The 19,486-nt window shown below is 39.6% G+C and overlaps 1 protein-coding gene across 1 annotated transcript in view; it reads left to right on the top strand.

The window, feature by feature from the left end:
* The window catches only part of NOX3 (NADPH oxidase 3), a 38,921-nt gene extending 24,314 nt beyond the window's left edge, over window positions 1–14,607 (top strand). Inside the window, exons 10-13 of the mRNA XM_056344059.1 lie at window positions 1,525–1,687; window positions 8,841–8,987; window positions 12,143–12,267; window positions 14,481–14,607. Coding sequence (XP_056200034.1) covers window positions 1,525–1,687; window positions 8,841–8,987; window positions 12,143–12,267; window positions 14,481–14,607 — 562 coding nt within the window. The remainder of the gene's footprint in view (window positions 1–1,524; window positions 1,688–8,840; window positions 8,988–12,142; window positions 12,268–14,480) is intronic.
* The last annotated feature ends 4,879 nt before the right edge of the window (window positions 14,608–19,486 follow it).

Here is a 19,486-nt window from a genome sequence, read left to right as displayed (position 1 = left end):
ATGGGACCTCTGTCATCTGAGGATTTAGGAGCAGACTGATGAGACAAATCTCTGTAAGGAATGATTCAGAAATAATTGATCCTGTATTGTAGCACAGAGACAGATTAAAGAATCTCTTGAAATTCCTTCCCGATCAATTTTTTCTCAACCTACTAACGATAATAAGAATTTCTCCCAAGCCCATATTGAACTACATAGAAAGCTTACCTGAAAGCAGTTCTAGGGCACTTTACATACGTACTCTAATTTAGCCATACTTTACAGGAAGTTTTCAGTGAAGTACAAAAAGTACAGGGCTGGGCAATACCCTGAACAACACCCTACATAGAAAAAAAAAAAAAAAAAGATTATTTTGTTTATACCTGAGGACAGATTTCCAAAAGTTATCCCCAAGTAGCTGCTTCAGTTGCTACTGCACTTGCAGAGCATTTGGAATATTGAAATAAAAGGGACAAATACAAATGAAAGGCAAAATGTTTGCTAGGACTTCAGGTACATGTTAAGAAAGCAACAAGAGGGTTTCAGATATGTTGTGTCCCTGTATTTGTGTGTACCATTGCTTGGTGATCCCTTTTCTTTTCCTGTTAAAATAATTCACTCTTTCTATGTCTGCATATTTGTTTGTAGTATTTAAGCTGAATTTTAAAGATAATTCATGCAATATAGAGCACGAAATAGAAAATCTGTAAGAAGGGAAAACTCATTTTTCCTAAGTAGTGGGTGTTAGTGAAACCATCTTCTAGAGCACTTATGTTATTTTAAGACAGGCTGGACACAGCACTCCAAAGTACTGTGTGTATTTACATTCCATGTTGCTAGAGGAATGAATCTGATTATTTAGTAATCTTTTTCATCTCTAATTCTGACCAAAATGAATGCCTCAGCACCAGCAACATTGATTATAGGAGGCAATAACATAAACATGCATTTCTCCTTACACATTTTGTCTTTATGTCAGATACTAAGTACAGCATTATTGCCAAAAATGTATTTCTGAAATATTGGTTTTTCAGAAAGAGATGAGAAAATAGTAGTTTCCTTGCATATGTTGACCTCTTTCTTGCTTTCTCTTTTATTACTTTAACACATATAGAGAACTTTTCAAAATGATTAATATTATCTGTTCCTCTCTACTTTGATATATACAACACAGAAAATAAAGCTCTGAAACAGGATGCTTTTCAGTAATTCATAATTAAATATGCAAATTCAACAGCTAAATTTGGACATGCAATTATATGACTAATCACATTTCAGAAAGCCAGAAAATTGCAATTGCATGCTTAAATAGATGGCCAGGCCCCAAAACCACATGGGTACTCTTGTTCTCTCACTTCAGAAAAGAGAGTTGCTTTGCTATTAAATGGCACCAAGTGAAAATTAAATGGTTTTTTGTATGGGTAATTTGTGTGCCAGCTCAGACATGCCTTTGATTTTAACAGAAATTCAGCTTTGAAAATATGTAGCCCAACAAATTTTAGCCTTTCATTTTATATGTTGCTGACCCTTGACTTGTTCCTGTAGACTGGCCGTGGATGGACCATACGGATCTGCAACCACAGATTTCTTCCACTACCGAGTGAGTGTATGCATTGCAGCAGGAATTGGAGTCACACCATTTGCCTCTATTTTAAAATCCATTTGGTACAAATGCTGCAACCCCAATAGAGCACTGGTGCTCCAGAAGGTAGGTGTGAAAGTTTATTATTCCATCAAAAAGTTCCACAGATGAGCCTGTTTTGCCAGGTGAGAGAGGCAATTCAGAGCTAAAGACCCACTTGAGTGCTTCAACTCAATCACAGAAGCAGTCACTCTCTTTCCAGCTGCCTCTGGAGCTGCTGTGGGGTAGTGTCTCCCGAATTCACTGTCATTCATGGAGGAAGAAGGTAGCCCTAGCTGCAGTGCTTTTAGTAAAATCTGAAGAATCAGATTTTCAGTCGCAACTGGAGATAAATGTGGCATGTCTTTCATAGCTAGACAGAGAGCTAGAAGAGAAATCTGTTCTCTTTCCTATGAAAAATAAATCCTGCAAGGTCATCTCAGTCAAAAGTGAAGGGCAGCGCTTGCTCCTTATCCAGCTGCAGGTTTCATGAGGGCCCTTTGGCTGCGTGTCTTGGCCTTTAATGCTGCATTCCATGACCATTAGCTGCTTTTCTCACCTTGTGAAGTCAGCGTATTAGCCAGCATAGGAGGAATAAAAAAAGGCATTTAAGCTCTGGGTGAGATGCATAAATCAAGATGCACATAACTGCCTCAAACCACTTTAATTATTTTGTTGAAAAAATATATTGGGGTCTGTAAGGTACGGCACCAATTAACTTAACATACTCTTGATCTGCTAACCTGTTATACATCTTCTGCTATGGATATGTGAGGCAGCACCGGTGAGGACAGGTGAGGAAGAGATAATGGGTGAAGCAGGGTGAGGGGTAAGAAGGTAACAAAGCAAAAGATCAGCATTAAACATTCACTTCCCTATCCATCATGGCAAGTGGTAGCTTGCGGACCCTACAGCCTCTTTTAGCTCATTTTCCAATGTAAAAGCTGAATCAGGAACTGTTGAACATTTCACATTTAAGGACACATGTTGAAATTGCATTGGAGTGGACAGGTCTCTGAGAGGGTCAGTACATACGGAGCTGATTGCAGGACCAAGGGGCTGATCTTTTTAAATGAAAGGGTGTTAAAACTGGCATCTTAATGACAAGCTGCCACTGAAAAAGCATCTGGGATTTTAGTAACTGAGGAGTTGAGGAAAGGTTCAAATTGCCAGGGGGGATCTTTGAGGCAGAAAAAGCACTGAGAAGAGAGGGAAATAAAAATATGTGCTCAATGTGAAAATAAGTGCATTTGCAAACACTACAATTGTACCAGAATGACCTTTTCCACTGGAAGGAGAGCTATATATATGTACATACATGTTATATATGTATATTATGTATATCCTATACGTATACAAATAAAATTGTTTTTATTTTCATTGCTGCTGTTACCTTAAGAGGAAAAGAACAGATTTTAGCTATACATTGAGAGTATAGTATACCTTAGGGTGTTCATCCATAGCTTACGGAGAATCTAGGGTATGTGTGCCTGCAAAGATAAATGCATGGTGAACTCTGCCATGGTTTGCTGTTATAGAGTTCAGTTTTTCTCAGTTCCTGTGAAATACAAAAGTATAATGATTTCTATATGTCCTTTCTCTATATCTTGGCTTCCTTATTGGTGCAGTGGGAATAGTGATGCTTATTTTTCACAGGTGTTAAGAGGCTAAATTTCATCGGTGCTCGTAAAATATTTGAAAGCCTGGATGAAAGGTCCTGGGCAGTTCACAGCATTACTTAAAAAATTTAGCAGTCATCTTAGTAAGAACGATTAATCTCAGGGTAGCTCCACAATTTTTTTCCATTGGTTAAAAGCCTCCACTTGTGGTATAATTACAAATAATTTAATCTTCCTCAAAGTATTCAGCACTCTCTTTCTGCCATGATGAGTACCATAGAAATGTCTATTAAGGAAATAAATAAGAGGTTTTTCTTTTTTTAACAACTTCGTTTTGATTTGAGTACAGCTATCATTACGCTTATTGAACTAATATTTCTTAGTGTTGCCCACATACGGTTGAGATATAAATACTCATAGCTTCCATAATGTCTGCAGCTGTATAATTTAAAAACCCCAGCAAATCAAAAGGAGTACACATTTATCTAATTGATTTTTCAAAATTAAATAGCCTTAGAGCCTTCATTTCCCTATCATTTTTTTTTTTTTTTTGCAGTGAGGAAGGGCACTACTGCTAGTCATGGCTGGAAAGTTTCTGCTGTCTTTATTTATGCATAAGATGATCTTTTTTTCACATCAGTGGCCTCATTTTTCAGATCAATTGAATTGCTGAAATTGATAAAATTATACTGATCTATCAGATGCTAATATTAGCAAACATCCACTTTCTCTTTTACTCTATATAAGACATAAGAAAGGTCCTACCGAGTATCACCAAAGATCCATCTAGCACAATATCCTGTCTCCAACAGTGGTTTTTCATGAATGCCTAGGGAAAAGTATACAGACCAGAAAATCATACGGTGGTAAGTCTTTAGCGGACACTCTCACCTTTGAGCAACTGTCAGTTCAATAATGTCTTGATACTTAAACACAGAGCTGCATCTCTGTGTTTTTTCCACATGAATTTGTCTAATCTCCTTTTTAACCCATATAGACCTTAGACAACCACAGCCTGTTGTGGCAGTAAGTTCAGCTACACATTGTGAGGAAAACAAAACCAGCCTCTTCCATTTGCTTTGAGACCCACCATCCTTGCCCAGGGTATCCTTCTGCTCCAACCTCTACCACAGCCTACAGCTTTTTCCACAAAACATCTTCTCCTGAAGACCTAAAAACCTGGGCTCTTTTTGCTGTCAAACGTAACCATCTTTCTGAGGTGCGTTTGAGGACAGTTTAGTCCTCTTTCTTCAGATTTATGAAATCAAGCCTTGTTCTGCATTTATACAAAAGGCTGCTTGTTGCCACCCTAGCTCTAAGTCAGTGCATCATGCGGGCTGCCAAGCCCCTGTCCCCTGCACGCCCCGAGCTGCGGGCACTGCTGTGCCTTACCTGTAGTAGCCCACTGGATTAATTACTCAGGCTGAGGAAGATCTCTGATCTTCTTTGGTACACTACAGCCCGTGGGTGCTGTAAGAGCTGGAAGGACCAGGGTTTTGCAGGGAGGTGCCCAGCTGCAGGTCTAAGAGTGCTTTGCAGGGATCAGTCATGTCTAAGAGGGAGCAGCAAGAGTCAGGGATGCAGATGTCTCCCTGGGCATCCCCTGTGTCATCACTTTTTACACCCCTTTGGTAAAAAGCTGGCTTTGCCCAGAGCTGCAGCTCCACCTCTGTCTTCAAGGCGCAGGGAGAAACAGATGGATGGTCATCAACAGATAATTATTAATGACTTTCCACGTGGCAGAAGCTGATTTACAAAATGTGTTCTTTCACCTTACAGGAAAGAGGTATTGGAGCTCTTGCTCTTGTCTGTTGTACAAGATTCAGGATGTGGGAAACCGAATGATAAATATGCATGCATTGCAAGGGAGCAGAGTATTACAGAAATAAGCGACAACTCAAAACCCTGCATTACAGATCTGATTAATAGCAACACTGCATCTAACTCAATTTGCAGAAAGAGCACTTGGAAAATTTAAGACAGTTTACTTGGGCAAGCCATCAAGCTGATGAATGTAGTCAATGGGGGTAGGGTGGGTGGAGACTAATGAAACATAAATCTAAAACAGATTTTTAAGGGTCCTAAATAATTGCAGTCAGTTAATAGTATTAGGCTTACAAGAAAAAAAATACAGGATTCAGAATAATTGTTTAATTATAGAAATGCACTGATGCTGGCTTTATGCTACAGTTTTAATAAGGATTAATTTTATTGTGCATTGATTGTGTTTTAATTATACATATAATATGTAATGTGATTCTATGGGCAGTCAGTGTAAAGAAAGGAAGACTTCTTTGTAAACACCATTTATTTTAACATATTACACTAGAAGTCCTGTTTGATCTAAGGGAAATGGAGACCTTTTACCCATAGGCCATCTTTCTTCACTACCTCTTTTCTTTCTCAGATTACAGTCACGGCCAAAAATACTTCTTATAATGACAGTCTGTCTTCATTACCAAATGCTCTCCACCTCTAACATGAGTATTAGAGGCAGTGCAATAGGTACTGCTTCAGCAGAACCACACCAGGGATGAATTTAAGGAATTTCTGCCACTTCATAAAGCTACAATCTTTCTCAAGAGGACCCAGCTCGGTTCGACTGGCTGTTACCGTGACAGCTAAGTCTGCAACCAGCTAAAAGCACTCCTTCAAGCTCCATAGCTTGATAGTCTGGAAACCAATCCCCCATTTCAAAGACCACACCATCTCAACTCATCAGCTAGCTTTTCTTCCTCCTTCCACATGCTCCCGGTTGCTACCCTATGCACAATTCATTATTTGTTTAGAAGCTCATGCCTCCTTTCCACACAGATGCACTAAATACACATTTCCATAAAATGAACTGCTGAAATAAGATAATCAAGTAGAGGCTGGGGGAAGAAGTTTCTCACTACAAATCAACAGCCATGGTGTGATAGAGACTGATAGCATTCAGTGGGCTGATTTTTGAGGTGCTGAGGATGTGGAACAAGTGAGGACTTCAGGATTCAGACACAAAAAAACACGTAAAGGTTAAGGCTATAAATCTTATCTAGTTTTGGTAATTTAAAATACTGCTGCTGTTGGTCACAAAAATGAAATGCTATAATCAGTAGGCTTGCTTTTTCCTCATATCCTATGCCAGTGTAAATCAGCAGTAACCCCCTATAAAGTGATGAGGTTATATGTAAGGCAAAACACTGAAACAGAAGGGGAAAAAGCAAACAGCTAAGATGGTTGCTACTAAAGTTCTGAAGACAGTCCTATTCCTGGGGTGTAAAAATACCCCACTTAACCCTGAATGCTTTATCTCTGTTTTCTGGGATCATACTTCATTTATATTTCCTACAGAAACCACAGATGGTCCCTTACAGTACACTCAGATCTAGGATACATCCCAAATTACTGTTTAGTCTCTTTCACCAAATCTCCAATGAAGCATGGTGTTACCACATTTTTCTCCCACCACCTTACCAGAAGTCTGACAGCCTAGTATATTAAACCTTCGGGAAATCTCTTTATAGCTTACTGGTTTCTTCTCTGATTTTTCACTTCAGAAGTGACTAATATGGATCTTTATCTCATTGATCCTATGGAAAAAGGCTACAAGTTCCAAAACATCAGAATTCCCACACTGATTGCCTTGGGACAGACCTTCTAGATTACCATTGATATTGAAGTATAATAAAAGACAGAGGGGCTGGTGAGCGCAAAGAAAGATGAGTTGGAGGAAATTAAGGGATTTTGCCACAAAATAAAAATCACAGTCACAATAAAACAATTCCAACCATCCCTTTGTTATAAGCTTATACATTATCCTCTGTGCTGTTCCTTCTTCAACTGAAATTGTGTAGTTTTAGGCTTCCTCCATGTTTCTGAATGATTTCTTTGGAGGCACTACCAAAAAAAACCCACTTGAGGTCTGGCACCCTCTCTCAAAAGTAACAATGGATTGTGTGGCAAGAGTTACAGAATTAGAGTTACAAGAATTGCAGTCAGATTTGTCTTATGATTGTGGTTCAGCCAGGCATCAGGGTAGTGCCTGGGCAGACACCCAGGGAACTTCAGACGTTCATCCCCTGGCTGGTGCAGGAACTCCCAGTCTAGTAATCTACAGAGCTGGACCAGCTCAGGGCAAGGGACTGTACTCCCAGTCCCCTTTGCAGCACAGCACTGGTGGAGGAGATTTCCAAGTGGGAAATTCTGACCATCTTGAAGACTCCCTAAGGTAGCTCCTGCTCAGCCTAGGACAATGTATGTCTCGGTGTGTTGCTTAAGATCCCAAGAGGTGAATCTCACCGTCCAGAGACTCTGCAAGCAGTTCCTGCTGCAAAATTGATTAACTTGTGCACAGATAAGACATTTGCAAATGGTCAGCAGAAACTGTTCCTGCAGAAGTGGTCATACAGGACAGTCTTTTATACATAGTTAATTAGTTAGAAGATGCTTTGTATGTAGCTGAGACAACAGATCATGCACATGCTGGAGTGGTCACAATGGCCCCTGGGCCAGCTGGCTGGAAGAACCATGCAGAAAAAGGGTTTGGGGGATTCTCACCTGATCCAGCTGAAGATGCCACAGCAAGGACTCTTGAAATAGAAACTCTCCTCATCATATGGCAGTGACTAACTGTCTTGCTTGAAAGATTTATTCCCTATGAAAGCATTACCCTATGCCAAGATCATTAATAAATCAGATTTTTTAAACAAAACAAAACAAAACAAAACAACAAACTCTCTGCTGTTTGCAACTGACTGAAGAAGAGGAAAAATAGACAGAAATAAGCCATAAGAATGAATAAAGGATGGAAAATTAGCCTCTCAGTGACAGATCCCAGGAATGTTTGGTTTACCAGGGAGAGGATTATAGGGTCACTTGATCCCAGCCGGATTTCTGCCTGGGGAAGAAAACTTTACTAACAGGCTCCCCAGTCCAACAGGAAACTAAACCAAAATCCAGCATATGGAAGATGAAGCTAGAGAAATCTGGATTGAGAAAAACTGTGTAAATATTTCACACAGAGGAGGTTTTCAATGAATAGAAAACCAGTCATGGGGTAGTGGTTCATTTTACCCCTTTGGCAACTTCAAAATTAGTTTCATGTTTCTTTAGAAATTCTATGCTCCAATTTAAACAAGAAATGCATTAAAAGAGAAGTAGGGGCATCCTGTAGCCTGTTTTATACAGGGTGTCTGACTTGAAGAATATAAATGTGTCTTTTGACCACATCAACTCTTAACCTATGGTATAAGGTTCTGAGAAACAGGATTTCCTTGCTTTGGTGCTGAATGAAACTGACATTCCATTTTAAACATGACTGAAAATAAATCCAAGATTTCAAAGAATAATCAAATTATTTGCAAGAAATGCAGGGTTAGGTATTATAAGTCAAAGTTGAGATGCACTGGCAGGGGGAGATGAGAAATGTGTTACATTTCCTATCTTCACTAGCACATTAATATATTCACTCAGTGTTTACAATGAAAGTGAAATTTTCAAAAGATAGAAACTACATCATCAAAATTATGTGTAATTATGGACAAGAGTCACACACTATGTGGTTAATGAGTTGAGCCAATCATTAGGAAGTTTTATTGAAAGTTTGCTTCCTGTTAAATCTTTCTGCTTTTATCTGACAGGTTTATTTTTATTGGATTTGTCGAGACCCATCAACATTTGAGTGGTTTGCTGATCTTCTGTTCCATTTGGAAACAAAAATGGCGGAAAAAGGGAAAAATGATTTTCTAAGTTATCACATATTTCTTACTGGCTGGGATGAAAGTCAGGTAATAATGAAACTCTTACAAGTCTGAGTTAATGTACCTTGCTTTTCCAGTATGGTAACATATGGAACAGGAACAGCTGAATAAATGATGGATGAAGCAGAGAGACAAAGAACTGTAAATATAGACACCAAGCCGTCTGTTTGCATCTCACATTTATGAAAACAGGAACAGAGAAATCAAGCCAGTGATCCTTCCAGTCCTGTATCTTGTCTTGGGCAGCACTGATTACCAGGTGTCTCAGAGAAAAGTGCAGAAAGCCTTTCAGGAGTTTGTGAAGGGACATTTAGTCCATGTCTTTGGATTGGTCTTTAAATAGATTCTGGCATTTTTGTACTGAAACATGGAGGATTGTATAAAAAGTGCCAGTTTTGTTTACTTTTATTACTTAACATAATTTCTGTTGTTCACATTTATGTCCAGTACACTTTTGAAACCTGCTGTGCTCTGAACATTTTGGCAACAAACTCTATGGTCTAACTCATGTCTGAAAAGACATTTTCTCTGATTGACTTAAATTTTCCATCTCATAATTTCATTGGATCATCCCAGCTCAAGGATCATCCCAGCTCAAGGCACTTAATCCTTAGACAGGGTTGGTTTTATTCAACTGCTTTAGCCTTTACCTCGACTCAAATGAGTTCATTTTTTCTCTCTCTCTTTATTTTAAATGAATCACTCAGATCACGCTGCAATCAGTTAGGCACTTGCCAGAAAAACTCTCACAGGAAAGTCTTTGCTCTACTCTTTTATTTCCTGCTGTCTTTGTTGAATGAAGGACTGTCTAGTAGAGATTTAAAAAACAGATTTCAGAGAGCTTTTCCCTTCCTGCCTTTGCTGCCACAAAAATAAAAATAAAAAATAAAATTGTTTCTTTCTGCTTTCCTTAGGGTTTCTGTCAAGTAATGAGGTATGTGCATAAAGCTGTATTCAGAAAAATCTGCTCCCATCGTGAAGTATATGGCAGTTATAAAAACTACCACTCTGCATTAGCAATATCACAGGGTATTACCTAAAATGTGCTTTGAAAGAAGCTATTGAGGAACCTAACAAAACACAAAGTCGCCCTCATCTCTCAACTGTCATCATCCCACTTCCCTCTTGGGCAAACATCAGGCCAGAAATCAGGAAAGGAGACAGCTATTCTTGCTGGTATGTCTGACTCTCCACTTCTATGCCCTGCACTTTCCTTGAAGTGCCTCCTTCTCTTCAAATCACATCATCCAGTCTCCTGTCAGCACTGCCTTGTTATCCTTTGCTGCTGGGTTGGTGACAAAGGAGAATCCCTGAAGCTGTGTTGCCTCTGCACCTAGACTGGTACTGCTCTTGCTCCTGGATCCCCCCAGCATCCCACCTCTAAAGGGCTGTGGGGAAAGAGGAATACTTTTCAGTGGCTGCTTCTCCTACTCTGACCAAGCTCCTAAACCTCTGCTGGATAACAGCTCCACCTTCTTCAGACATCCACAAAGCTCCCTCATCTTACAGGTCTTACTTATCTTTAGTAAATTCCAGTTCATCACTTCTCAGAATTTGAGCTTCAGCAGCAATAATATTTGGATGATGCTTTACTTCTTCCTTAGCAAACAACAAAACCAACATTCTCCCCATTCTCTTCCTGTCTCACCACATAGATGACCAGTAGTTGGGTGAAGCTGAACCCAAGGATGTGCACTTTACAACTTCTAGTGCACCCTCCACCACTGCCAGGTGTTTATTTCTCAGGCAATGTTTTTTCAATGCTTCAAGCTCTTTGTAGATTCCACGTTGGCAACAGATAGTCAAAATGATATAGCACATGTCTGCCTCTGCCTGGACAAGAAATCATATTTCAGCCTATTGCTCCTTGCAATGCCCCTGAGATTCCTAGGCAACTTTAATGCTGTGAGCTATAGCAAGGGCTAACACCAAAAATCCGGGAAAACTTCCACTTAGTGTGAACAGAAATAGCCCATCTTCTCAGTGGCACAATTTTTCTGGAAACAATTTAAAAATCCTGCAGTTCCGTACCTCCAACTCCCACCAAACACTTTAAGCTCTTTCTTAGACCACTGCAAGTCCTTCATGACATTGGCCCAAACTAACAAGAATCTTTTAGAAACATGACCTCTTGTGACAACTGTGCTTGACCAGAATAACTGAGTTGTTGAGCAACATGGAAGACTCATTAGCACCAGAAATATACAATAATATTCCCAGGAAATGGATCTAAATTTCAGCAATCACTTCTGCAAGAGATAATAATGATGCTTGGCTCATGCTAGAGCCTGAACTAAATGCAAAGCCCATTTTTTAATGTAGCTTTCCTCTGGCAATTTCTTGACAGTGCTGGTAACTGTAGTCTGTAGTGAAAATAAATGCATTTTCACTCCTACACAATAGCAGCAGAATTAGGAGACGGGTGGTTTTGTTTTTAAAGGCATCTGGGAAATACTAAGATAGCACGGTAATAGGCACAGGACAGGAGCTAAGAGACAGTAAATACCTATGAAAAGCAGGATTTCTTTTTCTTGGCACTGGCAGCTGAGCAGCTCACTTAGTTCAGTGCTTCACCTGAGCTGATCTACTTTCTGCACCTGCCTCCACCAGAGAAGAAGGGTCAAAGCACTCAGGGTTTTTACCCCTGCTGAGCTGGTACATCCACTGTCTCTTCCATCAGCAGCAGAATGTTCTGCACTTACTTAAGGTGCATGTAATTGCTAATACTTATTGTCCAACTCTGATATAGTACGCTTTGCTCTCTTTCCTAAACTCCAACTTGGCCTTAAAATGGTGACTGTTGCTTAAGGATCTGCAGTGAAGAAAGTGTAGGGTGAGATATTCAAAGGCTGAGGAAAGGTTTGGGAATCTAAGACCTGGCTGTAAAAGTCACTGAGGCACTTAGGTCCAGGCCAGTAAAGACAGATAGTTAATCCCAACTCATTTCAAACATCCCATCTCAAGAAACTGCACTCCTCTGAGATCTTGGACACTTTTACCATTCTAGTAATGTTGTGAACTCTTGAGCACTCCTCTCCTTTCCTCTCCTGCCATTCAATAATTACCTTTCCTTTCTCTCATTAATACTTCAGTCTTTCACAGCAAAGCAGCATTATTGCTTCCTCCTCTTGGAGTGTATGTTGTTAACTCTAAAAATTATTATCTTGTAAATTTGTCTTTAGGCTACTCACATAGCCCTACATGATGATGACAAGATAGATGTAATTACTGGTTTGAGACAGAAGACCTGCTATGGAAGGCCAAACTGGGACTATGAGTTCAAGCAACTAGCTGAAAACCATCCTAGGTAAGGCAGGTTGGCTTCTAACCTTGTTAGGTAACTTCTCTCAACATAAACAGTGGGAGAAGGGGAAGGCAAACCTTTCTAAATGACCCTTTTAAAATAATTTAGTTTTTTTGCTGTGTGGAAAGAAGATTTATGCTTAATGAAGCTTTTAATGAAGAAATCTCGGAAAGAGAATGCCAATAAAATCTAATTTTTGGACAAGAAAATCTAATATTTAGAAGTATTTCAATATCCTGGCCTTTGTCCAGATATAATTGAAACACACAATCCAATTACTGTTCTGCACAAAGGACAAAGTAGCATTAATTTCCCTTGAAGATGGTTATTAAAGAGATAAACTGTGATTTTTTTTCTTATGATGTCAAGGATATGTTTGTTCCCCTAACATATTTGGCTACTCTTGCAAGACTGTGCTGTTCTGTTATTAGTTCATCTCTGCTGGCAAAGGCAGTTCATTTGAACTTGGTGGATTCGCTAGTGGTCTGAGAAAAGCTTCTTTGTTCTGAAAGCCTTTGAAGCAAGAATTTGAAATATTTTGTGTTCAGCAGTAGAAAATTCCAGAATCTTTGTGACTCTCTATGATTTCCTAACATTTACCTGGTAATGCAAAATAAAGGCTTGCACTTGGGAGACAGAGATACAAAAAGAAAAAGAGGAAAACTTTTTTTTTTAAAGATGAAAAAGACCCAAGAAAAAGCTGAAAGGGAGGAGATCAAAGAGAATACAGTAAGCTACAAGAATACCATAAAATTGCAAAAATAACAGTAATAGAGAAATGACTTGATGGAGGTCAAAATAAATACAATCAGGAAATGTGGAAGATTAAAAATAGAAGGCCGAGAGTAGAAAATATGATTTTTGAAAGACCTTTTATAGGGATTCTATTACATAAACAGAGCTTTTAAAGTTATAGTTGAAACATTACTTTCTTTTACTTTTGTTAAGTACAACTGAGAAAAATCTAGTTTTCTGATGCCAAGGGAGAGAGATGGGCATTCACTTTCTATACTGGATCTTGTGGTGGTTCCTTTAGAAAGCCAGTGCCAAAGTGACAGAAAAATCTGCTTTTGCTTCTGAACCAGGTGCCCATGTTTTTAGTCAATGTTGGACCTTTTAAAGAAAATCTTGCAAAAAATAAGGATTCCTTATGAGAAAAAAATACCCTACCTTTCCTTGCTCTGAGTTACAGAAGGTTCAAGAGGCAAAGAAACTCAGTTTCTACTGTGTGATGGAGCAATTAGCTTTTACAAACTAACTACGTTTTGGGTCCCGGCACCTAGGTCCATGGTGTTTCCCTTGGCTGCAACAGTGTCTTTTAGTGAATTAGCAGGAATATACCACTCCAGGTTAAACCTAGTACACTCGAGCGCCAGAGCAATATGGGCGCTAATTCTGGGGACTATGGCTTGGGCACCAGAATCATATCTACAGCCCCTTCTTTACAGGAGCAAACATTTTGAAATTCATGCTGTCACTTGTCACTTGCACTGTGTTTATGTAGATTGAGCTTCCCCCAGTAGCACGGTACATGTGTGTGTTTGTGTGTACATGTATATTTTTTAAAGCAATATGTGCTGTGTACCTAGAAGCAAAACCTTTAAGGCACTTTGTAAGAAGTAACCAGGTTTCCAGCTCCCTGTAACAGACGTGCACTTCTGAACACAATCGTTACCATTGGTCATGCTCTTATTTTATAAGAACTACCTATTAACAAATTTTATTATTAAGTCAGCCATTTAAAAGTTGTCCATCGGTAGAAAACGGGTGGGGGTGGGGGGTGGGACAGGACAGATGAAAGGGGGGATAGAAGTAAAAACTCAGGAGTAACTGAGAATTTTATGTATCTTTTAGCAGAAAATAAAAAAATTAACTACATTAACTCAGTTGGAGAAAAAGCATTGAATATTTTCAGCCCAAGCACTGTGTTTGTTTCTGATTAAGAAAGCTACAAAGATCAAAACCAAAGAAGCACCATTTAAAAGTTTGTGACCTCTAATATAGCAATCCAAATAAATAATACAGTGAGACATAATAAACACTAAAACATTAGAATAATTTTACTGTAATACTTTGTGAGAGTAACACAATTTTTTTCAAACGTATTTCACAAAAAAAAAAACATTTCAAAAGATGCAAAGCCAGAGGCAGCCAAAAGGTACAGTTTATCCATTTACTCTGCTACCCTCATGTTTTTGTTGTTATTGCAATTACAGCAACAGTATTGGAGTATTCTTCTGTGGACCCAAGACTCTCTCTAAGATCCTTCAACAGACATGCAACTTATATTCATCAGTTGATCCAAGAGGAGTTCAGTTTCACTATAACAAAGAAAGTTTCTAGGTTGTACTTTCTAACTATGTAATAGGTATTACCAGATTGTGTATTTTTTCCTCATCTTCTCCTGTCCTCTACTTATTCTGCAGCATTCAGGCCAGATGTTAGGAGCTGTAAACTGAAGTAGGTGTGTTGACTTCAGTAGAAAAATGCCTTCCTATGCCAAATAAAGACGTGGAGCCCATCCTTAGTCTTTCCTTCAAAGAACTGAAGGGCCAGTTCTCCACTGCTTGCTTAATGATGCTGTAAATCCGTCTAGAGCTGTGTGAAAACAAGCACAAGCCACTAACCTTTGAAGAAAAAGGTGTGAATAAAATGGATGCTTAGAACTGTACCTCACAGTTGTGTATGATCAAACTACTACTGCAGGCGATACTCACATTCCTGCTGTTTAAATCGTGCCCAGACATTCAAAGCATTTTCCTTCCTGGTGTTCTGATTTTGCACTTCTTATAGTCTCACACTGCACACACATCCACATCCACATCAGCTTTTGTGCTGCACCAATACTGTTTATATACACCCTGTCCAACAAATTCCTTTTGCTCTACCAAACTATGCACCATTTAAACATGACATTTCCACTGCGACGGTGGCTGTGCATGCCATAAGCTATTAAGTTCTGAGAGTTAATACATTAAGGAGACTCCAGAAATGTTTGCGCTCAGCAAATGGATCTCCTGAGACAGGCAACTGAAACTGGAAAAAAAATTGAGGTGTCTTTTAAATGTCACATGGCTTCACAGGCACTGAAGAATGGGCTTTAAAAGACACAGAATCACAGCTATATGACAGAGTGACTGAGGTGGGAAGGTACCCCGGAGATCATCTACTCCAAACCCCTTGCTCAGAGCCAATTCTGTGAAGACAGAAGCAACATTTGCATTCTTCCAGTCCTCAGGAACCTCCTCCCATTGCCATGACCATTTAAAGATAATGAAGAATGGCAAGCTCCCTCAGCACTTGTGGGCGCATCCCATCAGTTCCCATGGACTTGTTTAAAAGCTCCCTAACCTGATCCTTGTTCACTGAGGGTAAGTCTGAATTGCTCCTGATTTTCCTACTTGCCTCAGAAGCCCAGGATCTCTGAAGGTCTGAGGTTAAAAAGGCATAGAGTACCTCTGCTTTCTCCATGGCCTCGGGAACCAGGTCCCCCGCCCCATTCAGCAGCAGACCAACATTTTCCTAGTCTTCCTTTTGCTATTCATGCATACATAGCAGCCCTTCTTCTTGCCCTCCACTTCTCTCACCAGATTCATCTCCCAATGGGCTTTGGCTTCCCTAGCCCCATCCCTGCACACTCAGTGTCTCTATATTCCTCCTGCATCACCTGCCCCTTCTTCCACCTCTTGAATATCTCCTTTCATGCTTGAGCTTTGTCAGGAGGGATTTGTTTGTCCATGAAGGCCTCCTACCATGTTTGCTTGACTTACTCCACAGCAAGGGGGCAATTTTTGAACTTGGACAAGGCAATTCCTGAAAATCATCCAGATCTTCTAGACCTCTCTTCTCTCTAGGACCTGATTGCATGGCATCCTTTCAAGCATGGAATTCCTCCTGTGTCCTCCCCATGCCATGTGTGTTAGTGGACAGGCACTTCAGAACGGCATCCAGTCATGTGGGTTTTCCAGAGGAGGTGTTAGAGCTGTCCTGTAAGCACTTGCTTGTTTGTGTGCATACCCTTGGAGTGGGCTTCCTTCTGCCCTCTCCTTTTCACATCATTCCACACACTTTGCTTGTCACCCCTGTTCACCAGTTCACCACTTCCTGACTTGATTATTGGCCATCCACTCCCTCCCCATCATTCCCAATTTAAAGCGCTCATCACAGGCTGGCCAGCCTTTGCCCCACTGCAGTGGACCCCATCTCATCCTAACAGTCCTCAATCCTCAGAGTGGGTCTCATGGTTGCAAAAGCCAGATCCCTGCTGTTAACAGCAGCTGCACAACCAGCTGTTGATTTGCAGGATCCGTGCCCACCAAGTTCCCCATCATACTAAAGAGCCTTTTGCTTCGTTGTTCAATAATCTCTGCTGATGCGGGAGGAATTGCATTTGCCTGCAATTTTGTCATATGCCAAGCTGACAGACTCAAGAACGGTGTATGGGTGTTAAATGTGTCCATACATACATCACTGCTTAGCATTTTTAACAAAGTCTAATGCATATCTGTATTTCTTGTTTTTAAATCTCCCTTCTGACTGATCCAGCCTTTCCTCATAGGTCACAGACTATGTTACTTGGGCTAGTTACCTGTTCTCTGCTATACTCACATAGCACAGAGAGGTAGGTACAAAGCAGTAAGTCATCTTTTCACCTCTGCAAACCTTCTCAGGCAGTTGCTGGGAGTCTTGAAATACAGCTGAGGCCAGCTGCAGAGCTGCTGGAAATGTTGTTGTCTGACAACTGTGTTTCAAACAAGTCATCCAGGTCCCATGGAGTGTTCCCTGGAGCCACTTCTTCTAACAGGCTGGCGCTTATGTAAATCTATGCATGCTACCTATACAACCACTGATGCTTTCTCCAAGAGAGGACTGTCTCAGGCTGTTAGGTCAGCCACCCTTGCAGTACCTTGTATGTCAAAGCAAAGAAACAACAGCCTTCATGCAACCCGAACCTTTACTCATCTTCTCATAGCTTTCACTACAAGAGAGAGATAGAGCTGCCATGTCTATAGGTCCTATCCCTAAAGCAGTCCTTCCCTCCTAGTTTTGTATGGCTCATCTGTGACATCTGAGCGTACCACTGCCCCCTTCCTAGACCTGATGCTGTCCTCCACCTCCAGGTATTATTTTTACTTATCTTTGCGGCTTCAGCACTCTTTAGCATGTGGAGCACAGGAGAATTCCAGAATGAGGGAGAAACAAAACAAAAAATATGGGAATGTTGTAACATTCACATAAGCTAGAAAAGTGAGAAAATATTTTCCTACTCCCCAGCACAGAAAGTTAAAGAAAAACTATTCCAGTTGGACTGAAGCTAACAGTTCACTAGGATCACATAACATGATTACCCAGCCACACAATAAAAATGGGTGGTAGAAAGCATACTGTGTATGTCAGCACTGGAATAAAACAAATGACAATGTTATATATGTATACTTACACACACACACAAAAATGCCCACTAGAGGGGACATAACTCTATAGACAAAAGAAAAAGAATAATAAAAATTAATATCACAGAAGATTCCAGCATTATTTTATACCTCTTCTGTTAGGGGATACAGTATATTTGAACTGAGATTGTTCTACAAGATACAGTTGTATTATTATTAAGTTTAAGGCAATGCATCTTTGTTTTAAAATTGTTGAAGTTTTTTTAAATGCCTGCCTATGTGAAATGATTAATGCAGTGCATGCTGTGTAGCAGTAGAGCGAGTGGAGAATTAGAGCCTCTGCCAGTTCACCTAGAGGCATTTATCTTTTATTTTTTTCCCTGGTGCCCGTGCTGAGCCTCAGGGTAAGCTGACACATTTTTTAATATAAATTAAGCTTCTTTTTTTATGTGTGTTGAAAATCTTGAAGGAAATGAGAAATGTGTGTAGGCACCAATACCAGCTGCCATTGCATGAAAGAAAGAGGTGAAAATTTCCTGCAGATTCTGAATGATTGTTTTAATGGGGTTGGAGCAGAGGTAACAAGCACAAAGATATTGTGCTGCCAGAAAAACAGGATCTGTTCTCCCCCTAGCCTCATGCAACAAGATGTAACATTTAGTTTCTGGCTCAACGTGGCATCTCTTCACTGCTTTGATTTATTCCCACTTTTGCAAATCACTGTGGTATGCTACAGGAGATGCATTTAGAGCCCTTGTTATAGTTCATTGAGTAGCACTGCTGTTATCACCACCAGAGGAGAATTTCACTTGTATCAGGACTGAGTGACCTAGAATAAAGGAAAAATAATAATAATAAAAAAAAAAGAAGTGGGGAGGTTTGTTGGACTGGGATGAAACTGCATTTAGGTTGAATGAAAATCCCTTTATTACAAATACAATTTAAATCAAAATGGGAAGTAGGAAGATTTGGCTTCCTGCCTTGTTTTGAATAACATTGAGCACACAGCAGCTATGATAATATGATTGCATATGTAATGACTCTATTATTATGTTTATATATGGAAACATCATTCACTGTCAGGGAAAATGAAAGATATCTTCATGGATTTGTCCATTCAGCTTCTTCAGCAGGAAGTGTTCAGCACTGTGTAGGAAAATATTATTAAATAAAATATAGTCATAACAGCACAGACTCACCACATCCTGTGACAGAAGAGTAATCATAGACAAGGGTCATAAATATACATTAATTACTTTGGCTCTTTACAATAAAAAGAGTGGTATTATAATGATTGAAGTTGTGTTACAATAATTTAAGTTTATTCACTAGCAAGTGTAAATTGAAATACATGGGTTTATTTATTCTGGGTGTCTCCCCTCTTCCAAGTTATGCATGTAGGAGAAATTATTTAAGTTTGCTCCTTAGTTTACACTGAAAGATTAAACAGAAACTGCCACTCTTAAGAGAAAGTCCATCATACAGTGCCTATACCATATCATCACCATTATAAGGACTCTCCTGCTTCTTTCCTGCTTTTAGATATAATTAAATGATTAAGAAAGAATACTGTTAACTGCAAAAATGTGACAAACTTTTTATAAGTCTGAGTACTCCTGATTAGCAGGAGATTTTCTAAGAGCTGCCTTAAAGGCAGCTCTGCTGCTCCAGAGAAGTAATAAACTAAATGACATGGTAGGTTTATAATCTCAACTGGTTAGCAATTTCAGTGATTTTTTTTTTTTTGAGGGAAAATCAGCTGAATTTCTTCAGAATTTCTAACAAAGGAAAAGAAAAATGTGACAGCGTTTTCACCCAGCTTTCCCTAT

The sequence above is a fragment of the Falco biarmicus genome, chromosome 6 (assembly GCF_023638135.1).
Source record: "Falco biarmicus isolate bFalBia1 chromosome 6, bFalBia1.pri, whole genome shotgun sequence".
NCBI classification, from domain to species: Eukaryota; Metazoa; Chordata; class Aves; order Falconiformes; family Falconidae; genus Falco; species Falco biarmicus.
Note: the sequence above shows the minus strand (reverse complement) of the source record. Positions and strands in the feature narration are given on the sequence as shown.